Genomic DNA, 19917 nt, shown 5'->3' with positions numbered 1-19917 from the left:
TATATATATATATATATATATATATTTATTTATTTTAATTTTGTGGGATATTGGGTGTGGCTGCTTATTGGCATTATATAATGCAGTACAAGAAGGGAAAAAAGACACAGCCGCTCCAGAACTTCCTTGGTGTGCCTTTTAAAAGGAATGAAAACAACTCTGGTGACTCATAGAACCTTTCTTGTGTGTGTGTGTGTGTGTGTGTGTTTTGTTCAAAAAAATGATGACTGTCCTAATAAATATGGAGAAAAGAAAGCTCATGAGAAATGGAATTTATGGAATTTCACTGTACTTCATTATTATTTGTTGATGTCAAGTGGAATGACAGGGAGTAAAGAAGGAGTTTCTGGTGTTTAGTAGGAGACATCAAGAAGGAGGTGATAGAGTTCTTAAATTGAAATGTGGTGTTTGCAAGAAAACTGGTGCTTTAGTTGGATATATCTTGATATAAACAAAGTTGGCATTTTCCATGTAGGTGTCATAGAGAATGTATTTTCCAGGTTACTGGAAATTTTGTCCCATCTTATTGGAAACATCAACCTGTTCAAAGTAAGTATAATTGGTAATTACACAGACTCCTTACTATGCACCACTTACTTGGAATCTATTGAGCTTATTACAACTTAAAGCATATTATGAAGTACTTATTGTAAGGATGCTTGGTTTCATCAAACTGTTTATAGGTTCAAGCAATAAATTTGAGAGTGTTTTTCTTTAGGGGTACAATATGCAAAAATAGTGATGAGATTTTAGGAATGGGAATTCATATTTCTGAAAAAGATGCATCTTGGGAATTAGAGGGAATACTTATCAAGAGCTTCTGCAGCACAGAAGTGTTCAAAGACGCAGTTACAGAGAAGAGTGAGACTATAATGCACCTGACAGTAAATGGGAAATAAAGTGCCATCACTGTTGTGGTTCTGGCAGAACACATTTAGCCTGTTCCTCAGTACAATCATGGGAACAAAATTGGAAGTATTTGAAATGTAGAGGTATTATCTACAATTTAGATTTTCAAAAAAGCAAAAAAAAAAAAAGCACATTACCTAATTCTAATAATGTGATAAATAATGACTATTGGAGGAGTCATCACTTAAATTACCCAGTCACCTGGAACCCACTACAGCAAGGCAGCAAGTTTAGAAAAGATATTCCAACTATACCAATAAAATTAAGATTCCAAATTAAACACACACAGACACAGACACAGACACACACACACACACAAACACAAACACAAAAAAAAGTCACCAGCTAGGTACAGTGGCACACACCTGTAATCCCAGCTACTCAAGAGGCTGAGTCAGAGGATCTCAGGTTTGAGACCAACCTCAGCAACTTAGTTAGTGAGACCCTATCTCAGATGAAAAAATAGGCTGGGGATGTAGCTCAGTGGTAAAGTGTCTCTAAGTTCAAACAAACACAAAAAACTAAAAGATTACAGATCAATGAAACCACTACCTAGAATATAGCCCTAGATGGATTCAGAAACTAAAACTTAATCCTTCAGACACAATTAAAATGGCATATGTTAATGAAAATGATAATTTTGAAAGAGAGCATTCTGGATCAAAGCAAGAATTTCTAAAGACAATTTTTCAGACTTCGACATGGCACAAATTATAATTATAATTGGTATAAAGACTACAATGAATATAGCTAACTTGATAATAAATCATTCCAATAAACTACCAGGAGCTTACTGGATATCTGAGATTTATAACAACATTCAATGAAAAATATGTGTTGTTTTAAAAACATATCTGTCTACAATGTAATTAAGAAAGTCCAAGTATCCTTTGAAAGTTTTAAGCGAGGTCTAAAAACTTTTGGTATTTTGGAGAAAATTCAGACTTATCTAGAAGCATTTTATAACAGCCTTTCACATAACCTTGATAATATTTCTATAAAAACCATTACAGTACACCCATTATCTGATATACACGTTTTGAAATAGTTACAGACTACTGAGGATAGTAAATCTGCTATAGTGAAAGACATTTTTATTTTTGCATCTGGTTGCATTCCCATTCCACCTGCTGGATTTAAACCCACTCCTTCAACTAAGTGTCTACATATGAATTTTTGTTGTTGTTGTTGGAAACAAGTGTAACAACTGTGTAGCACTTCTAATCATCAAAGCAAAAAGTTTTAAGAAAATATGGATTTTGCTATAAAAAAAAACACTGTAAAACTAGAAAAGGAAGAAAGTTCTCACTACTTGGACATTAAAATGTTTCTTTGAACAAAATGATGCTTCTTGGTCAGGGGATGTAGCTCATGGTGGGGCACCACAGAGGTCAATCTTCAGTTGCAGAGGTCGTGGTAGGGGAGATGCTTCTTTAAAAGCTGTTATTTATAGAAACCTACTAATCATCACTTTTGGACAAATTTGCCAGCTTCTTGGCCCTATAAAATTTGTGATATGAACATAAAAGAAATGTCTTCTTGGTCACTTAAGCAAAAAAAAAATGTTTTTTTTGTTAACTTGTGCTAGTCAAAAATGGTGATTTTTTAAAAATATGCATGTATTCTAAACCTCAATATAGATACTTTTAGGATGGCTGTATAGACCTCATTCAGGTATAGTAGCATGCTATATATTAAAAAAAAAAAAAAAAACCTAAAAGGCACACTCATACATTGCTGATAAAACTGCAAATTGGTGTAACGAATCTGGAAAGCAGGTTGGATATTATTTAGAAAACTTGGAATGGAACCACCATTTGACCCAGGTATCCCACTCCTCTGTTTATACCCAAAAGACTTAAAATCAGCATACTATAGTAACACAGCCACATCAATGTTCATAGCAGCTCAATTCACAGTAGCTAAACTATGAAAGCAACTTAGATGCCCCTCAATAGATGAATGGATAAAGAAACTGTCTATATATATATATATATATATATATATATATATATATATATATATACACACACACACACACACACACACACACAATGGAATATTACTTAGCAATAAAAGAGAATAAAGTTATGGCATTTGCAGGTAAATGAATGGAGTTGGAGAATATCTTGCTAAGCAAAGTAAGCCAATCCCAAAAAACAAAGGCCAAATGTTCTCTCTGATAAGTGGATGCTAATGGGGAGGGAGGAGGCATGGGAAAAATGGAGTAACTGTGATTGGGCAAAGGGGAGGAAGGATAGGGAGGTTGCATAGAGGTGGGAAAAATGGTAGAATGAGATGGACATCATTACCCTAGGTACATGTATGACTGCATATATGGTGTGACGCTACATCGTGTATAACCACTGAAATGAAAAGTTGCGCTGCAATTGTGTACAACGAATCAAAATGCATTCTGCTGTCATATATACCTAATTAAAATAAATTAATTAATTTAAAAAACTGTTTAGTTACTATATTTATAAAATAGGATTACCTATAGAATGCCATGATTTTTCTAGCTCATGCAATTTTCAAATTTATTTCTTATTTTATTTTAAGAAATTACACAGTAAGGCTAACTGATTAAATTTTTTATATATATTTTAGAGGCATATATTCTGATGTCTGTATATTTATTGTATACTTTTCTAGGATAGCAATAGTTTGGTTTTTTAATTTATTTTTTAGTTGTAGATGGACACAATAACTTTATTTATTTATTTTTATGTGGTGCTGAGCATTGAACCCAGTGCCTCACATGTGCCTGGCAAGTGCTCTACCACTGAGATACAACCCCAGCCTTAGAATTAGTTTATAAAATGTAAATTTTTAGATTGCTGATTTATATTAAAATGACCCACACTTAAATTAGATTATGCCTATGGGAAGTATTATATTAAAAGCAGAATTGTAAAAATACTCTGTAATCTCTGACATCCCATAGGTTTAACAGAATTTCTGAGGTGGATAAAATAGTTGAAAACTTTCTAAGAAAGTATACCTATTTAAAGACTTGGCTTTAATCATAACAATTTTTTTCTGTATTCTATCTGTGGCATTCATTATGTCTGATCCATAATCATTTCAGGTGTCTGAATAACTTCTGTGAATCACCATATGGTAGATTTGGATAATTTGACAGTTATTTATTATCAAAGTGGTTACATGATAGGTGAGTTGGTGCCCAACATCACACAGCTATCTTTTTTGCTCTTGGAAGTTTTATTATAAAAGTAATGTATAAAGTTAAAAAAAAATGAAAAACCACTCCAATCTCACCATGCAGGAGAAATACTATATTCTTCTTAAACTCTTAGATTGTTTTTATTTTAAAAAATTTATTAATGCTACTAAAAGTCACAAGAAATCATGTAATAGCAATTTGAAGATATATAGTCCTACAGTCATCTTCCCCCATATGTGTACTTAATATAAAAAAAATTGGAAAAATCTAATGTTCCTAATCCATTATCAAATATGGATTTTAAAAAGTTTCAGTTTCCCACTAAAGTCAGTCATTTTGATAGGTAAATCATTATGGGAGGTAAAAATGTTTTAAAGACATTTTTTCCCAACACACAAAACTGATATTAACTACTGTCATATTCTCATTCTCCCCAATAAACATGTATACATTATTTTTTTTTATATTTTTTTTTAGTTGTAGTTGGACACAATACCTTTTATTTTATTTATTTGTTTTCATGTGGTGCTGAGCACATGCTAGGCAAGCACTCTACCATCGAGCCACAACCCCAGCCCATATATTATTATTTTTGAAGACTAACAACAGGATTAATTTGATATAAACAACACATCTCAATACCAATGGAAATTCCAACACAACTACTCAGCAGGCTGAGACAGGGGGATCTCAAGTTTGAAGCTAGCCTAGGCAATTTTGCAAGACTTTGTCTTGAAATAAAATTTTTAAAAATAACAACAAACATTAGGGGATGGGATGTAGCTCAGTGGTAGAGTACTTCCCTATCATGTATGAAACCCTGGGTTCAATCCCAGAACAAATTTTTTTTTGCTTATTTATTTATTATGCCATTATACATGAGCTCTCTTATTATTATTATCATTATTTTTTGCATTACAATTCTTAATACACTTTTATACCACAATTTATCATCTCTGATTATACATAATGTATGTTGACACCAAATTCACATCTTCACAAAACAGTTTTTTTAAAGAGTTTGAATATATAATAATAAATCTCCAACTCATGATACAGATTTCATTTTAAGTGATTTGATAAATTGGGTATTTTATTCTTAATCTACATAGCTTTTATAAAATTTTAAAAGCCACTAAACCAATACAACCCAAAAAAGTTGATTAAACCTATTTTCTGGTTTGTAGTTTTAATTAATTTCCCCTAGAGTAGTAATTAAAACTGATACCATACTCACTTTATTGAGTTGGGAGTGGGAGGGAAAGGGATAATGTGCTTGGGTTAACTATGATTAAAAACTTCATTTCAGATCTTCATTTCACTTACTTTATATGTAGGCAGGGCCTTAATGATAAGATGGTATAAATAATAACTGAGGATATTTGCCTTTTAAAGTAAAATATTGTGGTTTAAAGGATGTTCCATTAGTAGCATGATTTTTAGACTAATCTATATAGTCAAGGCAAATCACAAACTTGTATGTCATTTACTTTCTAAAGTGTTTCATTTGACAATGGTTAGTGTTATAATGGTTCTTTTTCTACTTGTGTTATAGCACAATTCTTTTTTTTTAATATTTATTTTTTTGTTTTAGGTGGACACAATATCTTTATTTATTTTTATGTGGTACTGAGGATTGAACCCAGTGCCTTGTGCATGCCAGGCCAGCACACCACCACTTGAGCCACATCCCCAGCCCCAGCACAATTCTTATTGACATTGAATTTTTAAAATGAATTATGCTAAAAATACTTAGATTTCTACATGTATTTCTTAAATATTTCAATTGCTAAATAAAATGTTTTTTCTTGCTCTCCACATTGACAACAGTAAGTTGACCTACAATGCATCTACTACTGTCAATGGTTTTAAACAGTTTTATATTCATTGTTTTGAAAGCTTTAAAATTGTTTTTAGTAGAGAATTTTATTTTAAGGTCTTTAATACAATTCTCTAATATTCTTGAACTTAATTCATTTAACTGTTTTAATATTTAAGGTAAAGATTCTTAAAGTTATCAAAAACTAGCTTATGATTTTATACATGGTAATATTTAGGTTTCTATACTATGAAGAAGCAAATTTTTAAGTACTTCATTTGATTACCAGAATGAGAATTCACTTTGGCTTCTATTTTATGCATTTATAAGTTTTTTTCCTTAATTATATAGAAGCTATTGAAACTTCTGTACTCAATGCTAAATGCTAAGGAAAGGGGAGTATAATGGAATGACTTTGCCATTAGCATACAGTCATTACAAGAAACCAATTAGAAGAAGATTTTATTTATAAACATAATTCTTTTACATAGTATGTATCATATGCTTCATTGTTACTTTTACAATAAGATATTCAAATAGTTTTTATGCTTCAAGTACTAGAACATGAAATATTGTGCTTCAAACAATGAAATACAAGCTTAAGAACACATTTAATAGCTGGGCACTGTGGCATGCCTGTAATCCCAGCAGCTATAATCCCAGCATTTCGGGAGGCTGAGGCAGGAGGATTGCAAGTTCAAAGCCAGCATTAGCAATGGCGAGGAGATAAGTAACTCAGTGAGACTCTGTCTCTAAATTAAAAAAAAAAAAAAATACAAAATAGCACTGAGGATGTGGCTCAGTGGCCAAGTGTCCCCTGAGTTCAATCCCTGGTACCAAAAAAAAAAAAAAATGAAGAAGAAGAAGAAGACATTTAATAATGAATTACTGGAATGTATATTACGTATAGTTTGGGAAAGTTTGGATTGCCTTGAAATGATCCAATTTTCAAGTTCTGATTTTGACTATTATCTTTTCCAATTCCCAGATATATTCTAACATTTACTTTATGCCAGGTATTGTACTAAGTGATAGTTTATGTCAGCCTACTTCTCCTTTTTAAAGATAGCTAGATGGGTCTGGGGTGTGGCTCAGTGGTAGAGCACTTCCCTGGAATGTGTGAGGCACTGGATCCAATCCTAAACACTACATAAAATATAAATAAATAATAAAGTTTTTTAAAAGTAAACAGTTTAAACTCATCTTTTTAGAAAAAAAAATAGCTAGATGTAGGGCTAGGGGTATAGCTCAGTGGTAAAGCACTTGCCTAACATGTGTGAGGCCTTGGGTTTAATCCCCAGTACTGAAAACAAATAAATAGAAAATAAAAACTGCTGGATGTAAAAAAAAAAAATGACATCTATAACTTGATTTTCTAATCAAATGCCATTAAAAACAATTATGAATAGCCAGGCATAGTTGCACATGCCTGAAATTCCAACAAGTCAGCAATCAGCAGGCTGAGACAGGAGGATCAGAAGTTTGAGGCCAGCCTGGGCAATTTAGTGAGACTCTGTCTCAAATAAAAAATACCAAAAACTGGGGATGTAGCTCAATGGTAGGAATGTCCCTAGATTCAATCCCGTCTGGTTTGCTTCTCTCTCTCTCTCTCTCTCTCTCTCTCTCTCTCTCTCTCTCTCACACACACACACACACACACAGAGTTATGTGGAGGTATAAAATAACATAGATGGCAATATCAACATTTTTTTCCTTCAGTACTGGGGATTGAATTCAGGGCCTTGTTGTGCTACACAGGTACTCTACCATTGAGCTATACCCTCAGCCCTTTTTATTTTGAGACAGAGTCTTACTAAATTGATCCTCTTGCCTCCGCCTATGGAGTGGCTGTGATTACAGGTGGGTGCCAGTGTGCCTGGTCAAAATCAACCTGTATATGTATGTGGTGCTTCAGATTGACTACAGGGCCTCATACAATCTAAGCATATACCACCGAGCTATTCCCCCAGCCCCAAATCAACTAGTAAAGGGCAATCTTTCTCATACATTTAATAAGGCCTAAAAATATTACTATCCAGTGGAATATATAACATACTCTAACTATGACCTTTAGTTGCCAAGCGAAGATTAAATTATGGCCCAAATATTCTGGTTATACCAGAGAAATAAGTACTAAATTTAAATAAGTACATATCCACCAAAAAAGGTTTAATTAAAAAATTTCAGTATTAGTTATTTAGAATATTCTCTGCCATGGATCAGATTATTTTCTGATGTCAGAAAATGAGGTACAATAATTGATAATATATAATAGTATAAGAAAACATTATGAGTAGAAATAGCTTCATTTGAAGACCTGAAAATTGGTAATCCTGAGTTCTTCATAGAAATTCTCAGAAGCTCAGGATCTCCTAGGTGCCATATATGAATATAAAGGAAAGAAATATATACTTTTCTGAGTATATATTACTTACAAATAATCCCATTAATAGTAACAAAGTTTAGATCCAGAATGTCCACCCAAGGGCCCGGGTACTAACAGCTTGGTTTTCACCTTGTGCTGCTACTGGGACATGGTGGAACATTAAAGAGGTAGGGTCTATGGGACTGGGGTTGTGGCTCAGTGGTAACGCGCTTGCCTAGCATGCAAGAGGCACTGGGTTGGATTCTCAGCACCACATACAAATAAATAAAATAAAGGTCCATCAACAACTAAAAAATATTTAAAAAAAAAAAGAGGTAGGGTCTAGTAGAAGGAAGTTAGGTCATCAGGGATATTAGGACCCTGCCCTTTCCTATCTACTTCTCTGTTTCCTCTGTTTTCTGCTGTGAGATGAACAGATTTCTTCCATTGTGTGCTTCCGGCATGATGTACTATGTTGCCCCAGGGCCAACTGATCATGGATTGAAATCTCTGAAACCATGAACCAAAATAAATCTTTTCCTTTAGTAAGTTGATTATCTCAGGTACTTTGTCATGGTGACAGAATGTTAACTAACACACAAAGAGAAAAGCAAATTGGCCTATGACAACACCTGTGTTTCCAAATATCCTAACTCCTGAAACTATGTGGGGAAGCATTTTTCTTAGTTTCTCAATTGTTATGGTACTTGTCTTCAAGTTTTGCATCTCCTATTCTTGCTTCCTAAACATAGGTGAGGCACTGGGCTTCTCAGCACCACATACAAATAAATAAAATAAAGTTCCATCAACAACTAAAAAATATATTTTTTTTAAAAAAAAGAGGTAGGGTCTAGTAGGAGGAAGTTAGGTCATCAGGGATATTAGATATAGGTCTTGGCCTTCTTTTCTTTATAAATAGTACATGCGTGACTCACACATTTACATATTTAAGCACAGCCTCTCTTTCCTGAGCTTTAACCCCATATTTCTGTCAACCCTCTAGAAATATTCTCTGGAATATTTCACTATCACCTCAAATTTTACAAATCTGTTTGATCTCTGAGCTCATTTCTGCTGCAAAACTTACCCTATGGATATCCCTTTTCAGTTCCAATTTCCCAGGTTCAACGAATTGGAATCTTCCCTGGTTCATGCATGAAATACTTCATATGATCTGTTTTACCATGTGCAGGGACAGAATAAAAAGGGAAGAGAAGAAAATAGTGTTTTAAATCCAAGTTAACAAATTTGGCTTTTAGTCTACAGGCAAAACGGAGCAATGAATAATTTTACATCACAGCCATGCTTGAAGGCAACTAAATCTATAGGTTGGCAGGGGGTGATGTTAAGACAAAGGGCATCAATGAGAAGTACTTCATTCCTGTCAACCAAGGAATAACAGTAAGAACTTTGGTTAGGTGTAGGCAGTGGGTAGGGCGATCGGACAGATGCTGGATTTAATGCAGGATTAGAATCGACAGAACTTGGCCACTGATAGAAACAAAGGGCATCCAATTTAGACATTAAAGTTTCCAAGTTGGTTGTATTAAGAGGCGCGCATGGTCTGGGAAATAATTTGGGAGGGAAACGGCCGTTAGGTTTGGGAAATTCAGCATTTGTACACCTGAGGAACATTTGAGAAGAAATACGCAGGATTCTTGGAGGTAGCTGGACACCTACACTGCAGGTGGAGCAAAGTTTGAATGTTTCCGCAAAAACATGTACCAAAGGGACTACAGAAATCTTACTACCGAGGCTTGCGCTGGCGGGAGTGAGATGCGACATCGCTCGAATAGTCCTGTAGTGTCTGCTCCCCGCGCCTGCTCCTCCACAGATCCCGCCAGCATTTCGGAGGTTCGCCTTTCCCGCCCCTCCTGGGCATCCTAGAACTTGCGTTTGGCCCAGCCACCACGTAAATAGACTGGGGCATAAATAGACTGCGGCGTCTGCAGCTTTGTCACTAGTAGTCTACCTGCATACCGCACCTTCCTTGGGGGAAACGGGGCGTGGCAAAAAAGTGAACTCTAGATATCGCGAGACTTGCCTGCAACCTTTTCTTTTGCTTGCCGGAAGCGGAAGTTGAGTGGCTGCGGGATTCCAGCGAGAGAGTCTCCGTTACCTAAAAGAGTCGAAGGGGTCCGGCGTTCTCCTGTGTGGTGGGACTGGAAGTCGCCACCGCCGCGAGGCTGGCCGGCGGGATCTGGACAGACACAGCCTTTGGCGGGTTAGTCGCCCTTTCGGGGAAACGAGGAGAAGGGAAGCGGGCGGAGCTGTGTGGCCGGCGAGCTGTTTTCCATGTGTGAGGTGGTTTGGACTAGCTAAACCGAAAGCCACTTCTCTCACGGCATCTCTGACGTACAGCTAAGATGCTTAGGGATGGAGCGATCTGTCAGAGCCTTGGTAAACAACTTATGATGTGGTTTGAGGTCGGACTGAACAAACGCAGTTGTACAGTCAGTTATCTGCGTCTCTTCACTAAGCTTATCTCCCAGAGCAGCCAAAGCGCATCTAGTTAGTCAATACCTGGGTTTGTCGCCTGCATCGAAAGTTCTGTGTGGTTTTATTTGTGGTGAGTGAATGAGTCTTGTTCGAATACAAATCTGAACGGCTGTAACCTCCCCCCGCCCCAACAAAAAAGGAATACCAGTTGTGAATGCTAGAATTGGCTTGTTCGTTCTGAAGGCCCAGCGAACGAGTGTTGTAGCCTCTTCTAAATTCTTCAGGGTGAACGCAAGTAGCACCCTTTGGACACAGCGTTGGAAGTCTTCAGAGCATTTTTAATCCCACCCTTTCATTGACTATGGCCCTTATATACCTAGTCCTTCCGTCCCCATCTTTTGAGAGTTTTCTTCAAGATTTTTTTTTTTTTACCCCCTCAAAGATTTTAAAACAAGCTAAACATTCAACAGTACAGCTGCCTCACATCCGTGGAATGGGTTAATGCTTGGATCAATTAAAAATTCTGCTAAACTGAGTGCTGTGACGCATACCTGTAATCCCAGAGACTCAGGAGGCTGAGACAGGAGGATTGCAAGTTTAAGGTTAGCCTCCTATTTCAAAATTAGGGAAAAAGTGTAGAGGCAGGGGAGGCTGGGGTGTACTACATTCCTAGTGGTAGAGGCCTGGGATTGAATCCCCAGTACAAAAAGGAGGTGGTATTTGTTTACTTGTGTTTTGGGAGATCTGTGAGAGAACACAAAAATAGAGTAGCACATTTTCCTTGCCTTACCATTTTATTGCCCATATGGAGTAGGTATAGGTCATCTTTATATAGTGATTTCTGTGGTTCCTATGAATTTGTTTTAAAATTCTTTTCTTGGATTTGGGTATTTGACCTTAGTTTGCCAATGTGAGATGCATTGAAAGTATAATATTTGATAAGGCATACTCTCCATGAACAATAGCCTGAAAGGTAGGACATCTAGATTTTGTTTCTTATAACCAAACAATAATTCTGGTTTAATTTTGTCAGGATGAGCGTAGCATTATAAATGTTATAGATATGGATTTTCCCCCAACCACATGGCCAGGTATTGAACCCAGGTGCATTTACCCATTGAACCACATCCCCAGCCATTTTTATTTTTTATTTTGAGACAATATCTCACTAAGTTGCTGAGGCTGGCCTCACACTTGTGATTGTCCTGTCTCAGCCTCTGGAGTTGCTGGGATTACAGGCCTGCACCACCATAACCAGCTATAAATGGGGGGCTTGGAGAAAACACAAACTAATGAAGAAGCTGTTTTCCAATAAAACATTTCCTTGTCAAAAACTTTGTCTAGAAGTTGAGTTAATACAAGAAGAAAGAGGGAAAAGGTCTGGTTTTAAAGTTTCAGTATGCTGTCAATGCCTCAAATCATAAAATTTGTTTTATAAGTCCTTTTTTGTTTTTTTTTTTGACATGGATTCTCCATATGTTGTCCAGGCTGGTTTGAATTCCTGGGCTCAAATGATCCTCCAGCCTCAGCTTGCCAAGTACTAGGATTATAGGCATGGTTCTACCTCATCTGGCAGATTTTAGGAGTCTTGAAGCAAAGAGTAGAAACATGGAGTTTGGATTAGAAAAGGTAGGGGATGGAAATGCTAACAAGTACTTGGTCAAAGAAGACTAAAGAAAGTGAACTTTTACCTTGTTTTATCAAGGATTAGACCTTCTGTAGGCTAAGCCAAAATATTTTCCTATATTTAGAGGCTGAGTATATGGGTGAAGAAATACTACCTGTTGAATTAATTCATAATTGGCCTAGAAAAGTTAGCTGATATAGATTTCAGTTTTTATAACATTAGGCAATATCTTTATTTTTTTTTAATTTTTTTTTTTTTTTTTAGTTGCAGATGGGCACAATACCTTTGTTTTGAACCCATTGCCTCACACATGCTAGGAAAGCACTCTACCATTGAGCCACAACCCTAGCCCCAGGCAGTATCTTTATTTATAGTAGTTTTATTGTCATTTGTCACAGGATCTGGAATAAGAATTCAATGGATACCTTTATAAAGTAGTTACCCTAAATTTTAATAGCTGTGCATCTAAATGCTTTTCTCCTTGCCTGTTTTCGCATCTCTCTTACATTTTATATATTTCCCCTTTTTTATTGGCTCTTTTTCTTTCTCTTATAAACAATTATAGGTATTTTATCCTGGGTAACATAAAAGAGATAAGCCCGGTGCAGTGGTTCATGCCTTAATCCCAGAAGTTTGGGAGACTGAGACAGGAGGTTCATGTGTTCAAAACCAGCCTCAGCAAAAGTGAGGCACTAAGCAACTCACTTAGACCCTGTCTCTAAATAAAGTACAAAATAGGGCTGGGGTTGTGACTCAATGGTTGAGTGCTCCTGAGTTCAATTCCGAGTACAAAAAGAGGGAGAGAGGAAAAAAAAAAAAAAATCACATTAACCCTTTAGCTACTGGCCTTTTTTTTTTTTTTTAAGACAGGCTCTCACAAAGTTGTCTAGGCTGGCTCCAAACTCCTGGACTTAAAGGATACACCTGTCTCACCTTCCCCAATAATTGGGACTACAGTTGTGCATGTATCACCACTTTGAGCTTGTCTTTTTTTCTTCTCTTTTTACCTAGTCTTCTTAAGCTTTGTCTACATTCTGTAGATCTCTAGTTCCTTACCTTGCAATTGCGTAATTCTCTATCAATTGCAGTCCTGCATCAATCCCAGCTAGTCTAAAATAATCAGCTACTTATTTTTGTTTTTTCTATCACTGTATTACCTGGCCACTTTTGACCATTCTTTATTCTTTTGCTTTGTGTGATAATCTCTTCTGGTTGGCCTCTTCTTTAACTTTGTTCTTTAAATGTTCATGTTCTCCAGGGTTCTCCTTAACACAGTCTACATTTTCTCTAAAGAATCTCATCAATGATCGTAAATCTGGAAGATTTAAAAAAAAAAAAAAAAACCTCCATTGGAAGACTATTAGGACTAATAAATTTGGCAAAGTAAGGTGAAGGATGTAGCTCTGTGGTGAAGTGCTTGCCTAGCATGTGTGAGGCAGTGGGTTCAGTCCTCAGCACCACATAAAAATGAATAAATAAAATAAAGATATTGTGTCCATCTACAACTAAAAGTTTTTAAAAGTTTGGCAAAGTACTAGGTTATAAAATTGACATACAAGAATCAATAGCATTCCTATTATAACAATGAATCTGCTGAGAAAACAATCAGGAAAACAGTTCCATTCATAATAGCCTAATAAAGAGAAAGAAAATACCTAGGAATAAATCTAACCAAGGAAGTGAAAGACCTCTACAATGAAAACTATAGAACATTGAAGAAAAACATTGAAGAAGACTTTGGAAAATGGGAAGACCTCCCATGGTCTTCATGGATAGGCAAAATTAAAATTACTAAGGCTGGGGATGTGGCTCAAGCGGTAGCGCGCTCGCCTGGCGTGCTTGCGGCCCAGGTTCGATCCTCAGCACCACATACAAACAATGATGCTGTGTCTGCCCGAAACTAAAAAATAAATATTAAAATTCATTCTCTCTCTCTCTCTCTCGTGCGCGCGCGCTCTCGCTCTCTTTGAAAAAAAAAATTAAAATTACTAGAATGACCATATCACCAAAAGCAATACACAGATTCAATGCAATCCCCATCAAAATACTAATGACATTCTTCACAGAACTAGCAAAAACAGTCCTAAAATTCATTTGGAAGAATAAAAGACCGAGAATAGCCAAAGCAATTCTAAGCCAAAAAAAGCAGTGCTAGAGGCATCACAGTGTCTGTCTTCAAATTAAGCTATCTGGCTAACAACCTGCATGGTCCTGGCATTAAAACAGACCAGTGGTACAAAATAGAATACAGACAAATTCACACAAAGGCACCAAAAACGTATTGAGGAAAAGACAGCCTTTTAAACAAATGGTACTGGGAAAACTGGTTATCCTTATGTAGAAGAATGAGACTAGTACCTTACCTCAAACTGCACAAAAAATCAACTCAAAATGGATGAAAGACATAGCCATTAGACCAGAAACGCTGCAATAACTAGTAGAAAATGTCACACTCCAGCAAAGAGGCACAGGCATTAACTTCTCAACAGGACCCCCAAAGTTCAGGAAATAATGCCAAGAGTTAATGCATGGGGTGGCATCAAATTAAAAAGGTTTTTTTTTTATTCTTTTTTTTTTAGTCATACATGACAGCAGAATGAATTTTGACATATAATACATACATGGAATGTACATACATCAATCATATTGTCAATTCTATTCTGCTGCCCTTCCTATCCTCCTTACTCCTCCCCTCCTCTCCCATCCTTTCTCTCCATCCAATCTAATGTTACACACTTTTTTTTCTTTTTCTCATTACAACATCATATATGTATTCTGTATTACAATGAGGTTCTCCTTCCATCTTCCATGTAACTCCCCTTCTCCCTCTTTTTCCCTCCCACCTCTCTTCCTTATTTAGTGGTAGTCTTCTTCTCATGCTCTTCTTCCCTATCCCATTTGAGTCACCCCCTTACATCAGAGAAGACATTTGGCATTTGTTTTTTAGGGACTGGCTAACTTCACTTAGCATGATCTGCTCTAATGCCATCCATTTGCCTGCAAATGCCATGATCTTGTTATTTTTTAGTGCTGAGTAATATTTCATTGTGTATAAATGCCACATTTTTTTAATCCATTCATCTATTGAAGGGCATCTAGGTTGGTTCCACATTCTAGCTATTGTGAATTGTGCTGCTGTAAACATTGATGTGGCTGTGTCCCTGTAGTATGCTCTTTTTAGGTCTTTTGGGTATAGTCCAAGAAGGGGAATAGCTGGGTCAAATGGTGGTTCCATTCCCAGCTTTCCAAGGAATCTCCATACTGCTTTCCAAATTGGCTGCACCAATTTGCAGTCCCACCAGCAATTTATGAGTGTACCTTCCCCCCCCCCCATCCTCGCCAGCACTTATTGTTGTTTGACTTCATAATGGCTGCCATTCTTATTGGAGTGAGATGGTATCTTAGAGTAGTTTTAATTTGCATTTCTCTAATTGCTAGAGATGGTGAGCATTTTTTCATGTATTTGTTGATTGATTGTATATCCTTTTCTGATAAGTTTCTGTTCAAGTCCTTGGCCCATTTGTTGATTGGGTTATTTGCTTTTTTGTTGTTTAACTTTTTGAGTTCTTTGTATACTCTAGAGATTAGAGCTCTATCTGATGTTTGAGGGGTAAAAATTTGTTCCCCAAATTAAAAAGCTTTTACACAGCAAAGAAAACAATTAGGAATGTAAAGAGAGGACCTACAGAATGGGAGAAAATCTTTGCTAGCTCTCTCTGACAAGATTACTATCTAGAATGTATAAAGGACTCAAAAAACTTAACACCAAAAAAAAATAATAATCCTATCAATAAATGGGCCAAGGAGTTAAACGCACTTCTCAAAAAAAAGGAAATACAAATGGCTAACAAATACATGAAAAAATGTTCAACATCATTAGCAATTAGGGAAATGCAAATCAAAACTACACTGAGATTTCATCTCACACCAGTCAGGATGGCAATCATCAAGAATGCAAATAATAATAAATAAGGTAGAGGATGTGGAGAAAAAGGAATACTTTTACACTGTTGGTAGGACTGTAAATTAGTACAAGTATTATGGAAATCAGTATGGAAGTTCCTCAGAAGACTAGGCACAGAACCACCAAATAACCACTCCTTGGTATTTATCCTAAAGTAATCATACTATAGTGAGTCATGCATACCCATTTTTATAGCAGCACAGTTCACAATAGCCAAACTATGGAAACAGCCTATGTGTTCATAAGTGCATGAATGGATAGAGAAACTGTGGTATATATACACAATGGAGTTATTCAGCCCTTTAAAATGAAATTACTTCATTTGTAGGAAAATGGATAGAACTAGAGACCATTTTGTTAAGTGAAATAAGTCAAACTCAGAAGGTCCAGGGTTGTATGTTTTCTCTCATGTAGAAGCTAGAGAGAAAAAAAGAAAACAAAAGTGGAGCTGCAGGGATCTCATGAAAACCAAAAGGAGATCAGTAGAAAGTGGGAAAGGAGGCGGAGCATGCTGGGGAATAATATTGGCCAATTTATATTGTTACATTGTATACATGTACAAATAGGTAACAACAAATCCCACTATAATTCATCAATAAAAATGTGGGAGAAAAATAATCTCACCTATTCTTATAACATTAACATGTTGATATTTCCCGTATTCATCTTCAGCCCATCTCTTACTCTCCATTACCTGTGAATTGACTCTCATTTTGGACATATGTACCACAGCTGACTTCAAACTCAGTGTATATCCTTATCCATCCCTCTTCCTATAGTACCTTTGGCACCAGAATCTGTTCAGTCATTTGGTGAGAAGCCTCAGTTATGTTTTATTTCTCCCCTCTTCTCCCACATATCATCAATGGTCATTCCTCCTAAAATTCTTTTGAAACTGTTCTCAAAGTCCCTGCCTCAGAGTAACCCTCAAAGTCCCTGCCTCAGATTGACCCTTCAGCATGTTACCCACATTACTGTTGTAATCTGCCTGTTTTCTAATTTCACGAATCTATTCTCTACAATTTTAGAAAAGCAATCCTTCTAAATAGTAAATTAGATCTTGAGACTTCCCATCTTAAGCCTACCTTTGCTGACCAGAAAAAATGCAAACCTGCATTGAATACAAAGTTTTTCATCATTTGTCCCCTGCTTATCTCTCCAGCTTATTTCTTTAAAAAAAAAAAAAAAATTTAAGATGTAGATGGACACAGTATCTTTATTTTATTTATTTATTTCTATATGTGGTGCTGAAGATTGAACCCAGTGCCTCACATGTGCAAGGCAAGCATTTTACCACTGAGCTACAACCTCAGCCCTTCCAGCCTCATTTCTTAACATCTGCTCATCTCTTTATATTTATACCACTGCTGTCTCTTCTACTAGACTGGGAGGTTTTGCGGGGTAGAGGCAATGATGCATTCTTTATCTTTGCATGGTGGGCTCCTAGTCAAGTACAGTGCCTGGATTGTAGTAGTCAAGAAATGTTGAACTGAATGTCTCAAATCTGTGTTAAGTTTAAAAGAACACAGGAACTTCTATGAATAGCCTGCCAAAACTTTTCATTCTTGACTTTTTTCATTATCAGATAAGATAGTGTTGATTTTTTTTTTAATTCTTACATAATCATCTTAAATCTTTATAGAATTTCAGGATGACTGACACTTCTGAAGCTGTTCCAAATTTTGAAGAGATGTTTGCGAATAGATTCACAGAAGATGATAAAGAGTACCAGGAATACTTGAAACGTCCTCCTGAAATGCCTCCAATTATTGAGGAATGGAATAGCAGATCTGGTGGAAACCAAAGAAATAGAGGCAATAGGTATGTATTTCTTGAGAACAAATGCAGATGTTGATTTGGGAGAGGTTAGCTTTAGTCTGTTTGATAAGGACAATGAAGGCAGCAATCAGTGTTTTCACCATGGTTATATGTACTGCCTAGTAATAGTGCTTGGCACATTGATAAGTGCCAGTAAATATTTGCTTTAATATTATGTCAGCAACATGTATTCTTTCCCTTGCTGTTCATTTGTGTGTGTATATATATTTTATGTTTGTCTTGTAGACTGATATTTTCTTTGTAAATGTACTTTAAAAACTATCTTTGTGCTTAGCTGGGTGCCGTGGCCTGTAATCCCAGTGGCTCAGGAAGCTGAGGCAGGAAGATCAAAGCCAGCCTCAGCAACAGTGAGGCACTAAGTAACTCAGTGAGACCCTGTCTCTAAATAAAAATACAAAATCGGGCTGGGGATGTGGCTCAGTGGTTGAGTGACCCTGGGTTCAATCCCCAGTACCAAAAAACAAACAATTTATCTTTGTACTTGATCCCATTAAAAAAGTATTGATTCTATTCTAGAAAGAAGTTGGAAATTACCTCTATTTAATAGTTCAAAAATAATCAAAGGCATAAATTACTATGCTGATTTTATACAATGAACAGATTTCAGTTTGATCCAGAACTGCCATATTTGGTTTGGGTTTATATTTATTTGCCTTTTTCTCTGTGAAGTGTGTCCAATATGATGCTGGAAGAATGACTTAAATCTTAGGCAAGTATTGACTAATTGGTGCTATATGTTCTGTAGAGAAAAATGTTTTATACTTTATTTGCTATTGAGAATTTATATGCACTGGGATAGATTTCTTCTTTTTTTTTTTTTTTTGTTTGATTGTTTTAATAAGGGAAGTTTTAACCTTTTTGTTTTGTTGTAGGCTGCAAGATAACAGACAGTTTAGAGGTAGGGAGAGCAGACGGGGATGGCCAAGTGACAATCGATCAAATCAGTGGCATGGACGATCCTGGGGTAACAATTATCCCCCGCAACACAGACAAGAACCTTACTATCCACCCCAATATGGACAATATGGTTACAACCCACGGCCTCCGTATGGTTACTATTGATAGAAATGTCAGTGTATTTTAGAAAAACCATTTACTTTGTTAACATGACAAAGGTTTGTGTGTCTTTTCTTGGTCATAGTTTCAATTCATTTAGAATATGGATTATTATTTTTTTGGAATTTAAGATTAAAAAAATAATCTTACTGGATAGATGTTATTGTTCCTGGGAATAAATACTCCCCTAAAAACATTGTGGGTTATATTCCTTGCCTTCTACCTCAGATTCTTTTTTGTTTCATTACTTAATAGTGCTCTGAGTTGATGTATTTTCCTTGTTTGACCTCCAGAAATTCTGTCTTTAACACATAAATAAAAACTTCAAAATAGAAATGCTTGCTTTTACTTTATAAGATAAAGGAATTTCCATATGCTCAGATGTTCTTATTTCTGAGATTCTACAGAGGGTAGTTAATCAGTTCATTAATGCACAGCTATACTTATAATGTACTGTACATAACGTCAGTTGAAAGGTAAAACAACTGTATATTTCTTTTGTTGTTTGTTATGTGCCTAGGGTACTTTTGTGATTGCTTACTCTACAAGTTTGAGTTAGCTCTATAATTAATTGGATATTTTTTTTAGTTGTTGATAGACCTTTATTTATTTGCTTATTTATATGTGGTGCTGGGAATCAGACCCAGTGCCTCACATGTACGAGGCAAATGCTCTACCTCTGAGCTACAACTCCAGCCCCTTGATATTTTTT

General features: G+C 36.0%; 2 protein-coding genes and 1 pseudogene across 2 annotated transcripts in view; 2 read left to right on the top strand and 1 right to left on the bottom strand.

The window, feature by feature from the left end:
• Positions 1–10274, bottom strand: part of Homer2 (homer scaffold protein 2) — a 134216-nt gene extending 123942 nt beyond the window's left edge. The window contains exons 1-2 of the mRNA XM_048790180.1: positions 10032–10274; positions 9368–9454 (exon numbers count right to left, since the gene is read on the bottom strand). The gene's annotated coding sequence lies outside the window, so the exon portion shown is untranslated. The remainder of the gene's footprint in view (positions 1–9367; positions 9455–10031) is intronic.
• LOC107148332 lies at positions 148–10196 on the top strand (annotated as a pseudogene).
• A 65-nt stretch (positions 10275–10339) lies between the features above and the next one.
• Positions 10340–19541, top strand: Ramac (RNA guanine-7 methyltransferase activating subunit). Its single transcript, XM_015493012.2, has 3 exons — positions 10340–10504; positions 17953–18131; positions 19022–19541. The coding sequence occupies exons 2-3, from the start codon at positions 17962–17964 to the stop codon at positions 19209–19211; spliced, it is 360 nt and encodes a 119-aa protein (XP_015348498.1). The 5' UTR covers positions 10340–10504; positions 17953–17961; the 3' UTR covers positions 19212–19541.
• The last annotated feature ends 376 nt before the right edge of the window (positions 19542–19917 follow it).

Source organism: Marmota marmota, unplaced genomic scaffold (assembly GCF_001458135.2).
Source record: "Marmota marmota marmota unplaced genomic scaffold, marMar, whole genome shotgun sequence".
NCBI classification, from domain to species: Eukaryota; Metazoa; Chordata; class Mammalia; order Rodentia; family Sciuridae; genus Marmota; species Marmota marmota.
Note: the sequence above shows the minus strand (reverse complement) of the source record. Positions and strands in the feature narration are given on the sequence as shown.